The following is an 8,206-nucleotide window of genomic DNA, read 5'->3' as shown; positions in this document are numbered from 1 at the left end:
AACCATAACACCAATTAAATGTAATTCTTACTACTTATTGCCCACCACTTCATTTTCATTGTATGGAAAATAAATAGATCGAGGAATCCTAGGTAAATTAATGTCCAATGCATTTAATTTGATGCACTTATCTACAACTACAAGTTCATAGTTGACTCTAAAAAATAGTCACTCTTACATGATTTTTAAGATTTATGAGAAAATATATAAATATAATGGAGGGATTGTGATCAATAACAAACCACTCTTAAACCTTAAACGACGAACAACATCATTATATGATAACCCGGAGTTCATTATAATGAACTAATAACAAACTTATAATGAACTTCAGATTTCTAAATTATGCAGGATGATGTCATTGTTTTTAAATCTCATAATTCCCTATAATGAACTACAAATAAAGTTGTAATGAACTCCGCATTATTTTATAATGATGTGTTTGGTGTTTAGCGTTTAAAACTAGTTTGGTATATAAAACAATCCTATAATGGAGTATGTCACAAAAATTAAATTCAGATGTGCATTGGACATACATCAGGTTTTATACAACAACATGTAAATCACACATGAAAGAAAATCACAATTAAAAAATCAAGTGTGACAACTGAAAAATTAAGTGTGGCAGACTCAACCTCAAAGACATGGGTGACAGAGCCGACCATGGCACTTCGAGGACCCCATGTGAAAAGAAACGAAATAGACGCATTAAAAATGATGTTTCAAGAATCTTGTTTCCATCAACACACTTGACTTCACTTGACTATTATCACTAACATGTAACATCCTCAAATTCAAGTTTTTCCAAACCCTAATTTTCAATGCTCTAAATTGCTAGCCCATTTAACCTTTTGAGACATAGTGAAATAATATACTCGACTCCAGTTTTGAAAAACTTTTCTATGCTAAGTTGCTAGCAATTGGTAAAGTCATTAATATGCAATATGCCAATAGAAACATTAGGAAAACAATATGAAGTCAACCCAAAAACTTCGTCAATCAACTTTATTTCTCATGATAATTAAACATATTTATAAAACTTGCATTTTCATTCCGACCCTCTTTGCCCTTTTTCAATATAAGGGCCGAGTCAACTGACTATAGTTTTGGTGATATTCGAACTTAAGACATCTGACCTACAAATACGAACTTCAGTATTAGGTGAATGCCTGAACGAAAATTATCAATTTCTTTCAAAATTTACGTTATTATGAATATGTAAATATTTTTTTTATATAATTTCTTGATGTAGAATATTATGTTGAAAACCTAATTAGGAGGGAAGTGACAAGATATGTGTGGAGAGGATTGTTTTATTGTAATGATGGAAGGGGTGCACATGTGAATAGGTGGGTACGCTATTTGTCTTTGAGGCATAGAGACAATCTTTGATAGCCAGAAGCAATGCCAACTTACACACACATATCTATCTATATATAACCAAATCACTTTTTTTATTAATTTTTCGAAAATAAAACTTTATGTTATTATGCAGATACTGATGACATCTCGTGATATACTCACTGACCATAGGATAAAATAAAATTATATACATAACAGATTTCAGATTTATTTTGAATCCATTTGGAGCCAAAAATTGCTCATGGGTTTTTGCCAGTTTTCCTGATATAGATTTTTCTGCCGGTTGTTGTACATAAGTGTAATGATAATTAATTATTTTATTACCGCATATAGCAATGAATAGTAATATTGCAATATTAATAATTAGGTTGATTAACTATCTCATTATCTCATAGATTTTATAGTCTCAATTCTTGGTTAATGGTGGTATTAGTTATTAAGGTTGTTTATATAATATATTCGGTGTTTCTTTAAACCAAAATTACTTGAATAAAAAGTTTTCTTATGGTACCCTAAAATTATGGGAAGATATCATGCAGTCACGCCAATAAAATAATTCTCCATTCAATAGTTGAAAACTTACTTTATGGAGTAGTGTGATAATTCCGTAAAATAGTAATAATAATAATACTTATTGGCCAAATTTATATGCAACTTAAAGCATCATAAAAAAAATTTATTGGCCAATATATATATGTGGATGTAATTCTTCAAGGACATTGGAATGGTAATATAGCTTCAGTCGACGAAGCTGAAAAAGTTATAGTCTCGAAATGACTTCAAATTGACATTGGACTTGCGAAACGTGCTGGATGAATGGATTTTGGTCATCAGAGATCGTTTGATGGGCAAAAACATCATTTTATTTTCTGGATTATATTTAAAATTCTTATTTTCTATTGTGTCCTTTCCGTGTATTAGGGTTTTCAAACCTTATATAACTAGTCTAGCGGATAAACTGTTTTCACCATCAGTATTTGGATTCGATCAATCTTATAGGGAATTGAGATAACTTGTTATGTTTTACCCTTCCACATTTACCAATCACTCGAAGTTTATAACTGAAATAAATACGAGGTTCTTGTTTCACATCTTGATGGGGACCTTTAAATTCTCAGGCTGTAAAATATTATTAAAACACAATCCGATATTCTAGTGATACAAAATTACAAACAACAAAATTAATGTGACATTTTGCAAAAGTATTGGACCCACAATAAATCAAATCTTCCCGATATAATTTGATTAATTAGACACCGAGAATAATAACTAATGTTGAAATTCGATTATCACAAAAAACAGGTGACTTAATTATCGATTTAGATAAACAAATTAACAGTTGGCCTAGTGTCCGATTATGTATTGTAAATTACACATTTGCCCCTGAGAGGTCAAATTGCTGGCATTGTTAATCCTAATGCATAGTTTTTCCCTTCTACAGTTGTAAATTAGTAAATTACAATAGTTATATATAAAGTTAAAATTAAAAAAAAAAAGAAAAAAGAATTGACATGACTAATGAGAATTGTTTGAACAAATGAATTCACAACTAGTCAATAAAAAAATGATAGTGTAGGGCAAGCTCGTTGTTGTCCCTCGTGCTTGAATGATTGTTCCTTCTCATCAGCCATAACTATAGCTGGGCTAGCCAACGGTTCCCTGCGATCAAGGTCATATATTGGAGAATAGTATGAGAAGACGAAGATGTGAAATATGTTCTTGGGATCCAACGTGAATTATCTGGCTCCGCCACTGCATAGGATGCATTACTAGATGCAACGAAAAGAGGGTATAAGCGTAAATGCATAATATTTTAAGTGTAATTAATTTTACTCCGGTGGGACATAATGATTTATATTTTCACATGATATTTGTACTATATATTTTGTTTTCTAACTGTCCGAATTGATTAGCTTTTGCAATTGCCATTATGTTTCCTATTGTACTCCCATTCATTGGCGAACATGTAAAATATTTATGTTTAATTATCCATAAACTTTTGAAATCAAAACATAGCCTTTGATATGTATGTATAATATATTTGTAATGAAATGTTTGAAGATGGAATTAATTAAACAATTAAATTGACATATGTGGCATCTTAAATTCTAAACTCCAAATGTTCGCTTGAAGACGTTCGCACAATGCAAACATATTAAAGTGAGAATTAATTATCATTATGAAACGTGCCACTCATTATTAAGAAAGTTGACATCTATTATTTTATCCAGCTCTAACTAAGTGAAAATAAAAAATGATCACTATCGTAAAAAAGTATGGAAGAAATTAAAAAATGTCTTGAATACGTCCGCACTATACATCCATCCGCACAAGAATCCATTCGTAAACCAACTCACTCATCGAACTTCATACTCACGTCACGTGGATCTCAACGACGTAATTAGTATCGTGTTATTTAATGTTACATTAGTCTTAAACATAATCAAATACAAGAATGAAGTGGATTTTGGGTTGCATAATCATGTCAATATAAATATTAACAAGGGTTGATTGCCTATGAAATAACTAATTTTGTACAGCATATTACGAAGTTTCAAAAAATTTCAGTTGTCCGTCTGACCAAATTTGTTTTTTTTTTTATTTCTTAAGCTCAAAATGACATTATTTAATTAGTCACTCACGTCGCCGCATTAATACACTTCTGCACCACTATCATCCACATCATCAAAATTTTGTACGTGTGCACCAACTCGTCGCCGCATTAATACACTTCTGCACCACTATCATCCACATCATCAAAATTTTGTACGTGTGCACCAACTCAATATCGCATTCACATAGAAAAAATATCTTGGTATAATTGGAAATGTTAGAAAACTTAGTGATTCGTCGTTCAAATTGAATTTAACGCTAATTATACTGCCAATTAATTAATCCTATCAACAATCATGTCGCGTGTAAAATATATGAACTTCAATTAATTAGGTCTACTTTGATAGGTAAGGAGAAATATCATAGTATACTTATTCCATGAATTGAAGTGATGTTTCAACATAGGTTAAGTAAGATCATGTATATTTAAATTGCAATTTAAAAGCATAAATTATCAAAAGTAAAAAAAAAAAAAGAACTTTCATTTCATGTGGTAGCTACTCAAAATTCTTGCAAATCCTTCTGTCTAAATTATACAGTACATTATTGAAACTTGCCGAAGATAATAATAAGATCGATAATAGTATATCATTAAGTGTGGTAGTAATAATTGAGTAATATAATGAGGAAATTAGGATAAATGTAGTGAAGTTTTTTGGGAAATTGTGGAAGGAAGATAAATAGTGTGGCACGTGTAGAAAGAGAGAGTTGGAGAGGACAAAGATGACGGCTGTTTTGAGAGGGAGCTCCAAATTCCCCGTGATGACAATTTGGACCCATCCAATTTTTCATCTTCACCATTTTCGATAAATAATAGTACTAATAATTCCTATCTACATACAAACAAATGTGCATACATATATACATAAGTGCACGCGGCCATAATAATTCATGTGTTTCACCCTCACAATCCAACCCATGATCACGAGCTCATGATTCCTTTCTTCATCAATTACTCACTTCAACTATTACATGTCAACTTACATCTTTCTTTTTCCTATACATATGTATATCATCTCAATCATACCTATATAATTGATATTTAATATTTATACATATAGAGTGAGAGAGGTGTTCAATGAGAATTTATATTTAAAATAAGAACGAAAAATCATTTTACTCAGCAATTCGATCGTGAGGATCTATGGTAAATGCATTTCATTATTGAAATTTTAAGATGCGAAATTTTAGTTTTATTTCATTTTTAGTGAAATTACTTTCATTATGAATGCGATAATTTTAGATGTCAAATGCAGTGTTTTCAATGTTTTTAGTTTTCACGATAACAATGTGTTTTACTTAACCTACTCTTGTAGTGCATATATATATATGGATGCGTTAGATAAACCTACAATTCTTTTTATAGTGCACTCAGCGTTTAAAATTTACAAATTCGTATAAAATTAATGAATTTACAGTGAAATTAACTGCATCGTATTTGAATAAAATAATAATAATAATAATAATAATAATAATAATAATAATTAATAAATAAATAAAATCTTCCCTAATGGAATTCAAGCCAGGTGTTGCATTCATCCAACCAAAATGCATCTATTGTACTAGATCTTTACAATCAAATAACTGAAAATGATTGTAATTTCTATAAGTAAAATACTTTTGCATTTAAAATAATCATAACTTTTATTTTAATTCTATATCCTATGTAATACGGTCAGCAACTTTAGCATGCATGCTGCGCCCAAGCCCAAGATGCTATTGGTAATCCATCGAATTAATTGTAAATTCATTTGCTATGCGAGTGCTTAGACATTTGGATGCACCGTGCATCCACCCTAATTGAATTCATTAATATCTAAATAGACTTCATTAATCACAATTAAAATTTAATTCAGTACATGCACTATGCATCCGGATATGGAGTACTAGAGTATGCTCGTCAATATTATCAACTTTTTCCCCATGTATTAAGAAACTTTTAATTAATGTCACCACTATTAGAATTTAGAACTTTTATATATGACTGGTGTATAGTAAAAAAGATTTCCTTCGTCATAGTTGCTCTTGCGCAGTTTATTTTATGGAGTGGTGACGGAATAATCTAAAATCCCCAAACTATTTCTCTGTCGCAGCAGAATTTAAGGACTTCTGCCATTTTCAATATTCACCCCAATTTACATCTGAAAAATAACACTAAACTTTGAAATGATACTACAGTTTTTATTTAAGTATATTTTATGTGTGATCATATGTGTTACGGAGTAGTACTATATTTTATCAATACAGAATTCTCAATTAATTGTATAATTAAGAAATTTAAAGTAGTATTTTTATTTTACCTTACCTCTTAAATTAGATAAATCGAGATTTTTTTCACTACTAACGACAATAAATCAATATATCTTGTGAATTGCAATACAAAAAATTGTGGGTGACTTGTAAAATCCATAGTCCTCTTGCTAAAGTGGCAGTAGATTTCTCATGACTTATACAGAAATCACATGTGTACAAATTGAGCCAATCAAAGTATAGCAGAATCATGGTGTACTCCTGCTGCTATTACTGCCACAATATAGTAAAACCAAAGTTTTATTTCACAGGTAGACAATATATATACACACACTCACATATATATACATACATAATTTCTTTTTTTTTTTTTGGTTTCTGATTTCTTGGCAGAGAAAAGGTTTACGTGTTAATCAATCATATAGTAGCGGCATAATTTGTTCACATAATTATATCTAATTACATTCCTTAATTACTCATGCACACAAATACATAATTAATTCACACAAAATGCTAATTATATTTAATTTATTAATTTGAGTGAGAAAGAGAGAGAGAGAGTGAGGCTGGGGGTCATGTGGGAAGCAAACAAAATATGACACTGATTTGAGAGGGCATCCTTCTCTTTAAAGCCTCAAAGCAATGGAATTTCCATATACCAAAGGAAAAAAATAGAAGAAGAAATATACAAAACTGCAATGGTTTCTCGAGAGCACAAGAGAGATGCTGCTCTTCACGATAAGCTGCAGATTCTCCGTTCCATCACTCACTCTCATGCTGTAAATTCTCTGCTCATTTTTCATTTCATTTTGATTGGTTATACAAAAAGGTGTTTCTCACTTTTATGTGATTGTGTTTTCGATCAATTTTTTTTGTTGCTTAATTTCCTCATCTCCTAATTGTGTTTATTTGATCCAATCATGCGTATACTTATGTTAGCAAATTTTGTCACACACCGCCTTACTCGTCGTCTGTAATTCCCGTGTTTCTCATCACAAGATTATAAGATCAATTTTTAGCTAAATTTTTCCAATTTTGATTCTTTTTTTTTATATATGAGGAAATGAGCAAGTAGCTTTTAACTCTTGATTGATATGAAAGTCACTATTTTAGGTAAACAATTTCTTGATATAGTAATTGACTTTGGGTTTTCCATCTTGGCAGATGAATGATACATCAATCGTTCTTGATGCATCAAACTACATCAAAGAGTTGAAACACAAAGTGGAAATATTGAATGAAGAAATATCAACCTCAGAGAGTTCAACCCCTGTAACATTTTTTCCTCCTACACATATTAAATACATATTTTAATTAATGTAATAATTAATATTTATATATATTTGCAGAGAGTTTCTGTTGAAACCCTAGAAAAGGGTTTCCTAGTAAAAGTGCATTCGGGAAGAAGCTGCCCGGGGCTGCTCGTATTGATACTCGCTACGTTCGAAGAGCTCGGTCTTAATGTGCTTGAAGCTAGGGTTTCCTGTGCAGACAGCTTTCATTTACAAGCTCTAGGAGGAGAAGTAAGAAAATTTTATTTTTTGGTTTTAATATATTAGAATGATACGTATATTGATGACATAATTTTGGTGCAGAATGAGGAAGATGAGGAGAGCATGGATGCACAGATGGTGAAACGAACAATAACAAACACCATCAAGAATTGGAGTGAAAGCATTGGGTAATGAAGAAATATGTTTAAGTTGATTATGATGGTCCATATATATTTATAAATATCTATATTTTCCAATTTGGTGTCAAAAACAAATCACCAGATTTATCTATTGTGGGTGGATTGGGAAGTTAACTTTTGTGAATGTGGGGTGTGAAAATGCAAGTGATCAAAGATCACTTGTAATTTTGATGCAAATTATTAATTAATTAATGGAAATTCCCTAGCAATTTCGAGAGAGAATTCATCTAGTTATTTATTTTATTTCCAACATATAACATGCTGAAATTAAAATCCTCATAATTTTTC

At 30.7% G+C, this 8,206-nt stretch overlaps 1 protein-coding gene across 1 annotated transcript; it reads left to right on the top strand.

Annotated features, from left to right (window-relative positions):
* The first annotated feature begins 6,850 nt into the window (after positions 1-6,850).
* On the top strand, positions 6,851-8,140 carry LOC121761222. Its single transcript, XM_042156846.1, has 4 exons — positions 6,851-7,004; positions 7,390-7,497; positions 7,575-7,748; positions 7,821-8,140. Exons 1-4 carry the CDS (start codon positions 6,924-6,926, stop codon positions 7,908-7,910), a joined length of 453 nt encoding a protein of 150 aa, XP_042012780.1. The 5' UTR covers positions 6,851-6,923; the 3' UTR covers positions 7,911-8,140.
* The last annotated feature ends 66 nt before the right edge of the window (positions 8,141-8,206 follow it).

This window comes from Salvia splendens, chromosome 13, assembly GCF_004379255.2.
Source record: "Salvia splendens isolate huo1 chromosome 13, SspV2, whole genome shotgun sequence".
NCBI classification, from domain to species: Eukaryota; Viridiplantae; Streptophyta; class Magnoliopsida; order Lamiales; family Lamiaceae; genus Salvia; species Salvia splendens.
The sequence above is the reverse complement of the archived record's forward strand: the minus strand, read 5'-3'. Positions and strand labels throughout refer to the sequence as shown.

Coding starts and splice junctions, on each gene's coding strand:
- LOC121761222 (XM_042156846.1), top strand. CDS start 6,924: ATGGTTTCTCGAGAGCACAAGAGAGATGCTGCTCTTCACGATAAGCTG. Junction 7,498..7,574: donor CCTCAGAGAGTTCAACCCCT/GTAACATTTTTT, acceptor ATATATTTGCAG/AGAGTTTCTGTTGAAACCCT. Junction 7,749..7,820: donor TACAAGCTCTAGGAGGAGAA/GTAAGAAAATTT, acceptor ATTTTGGTGCAG/AATGAGGAAGATGAGGAGAG.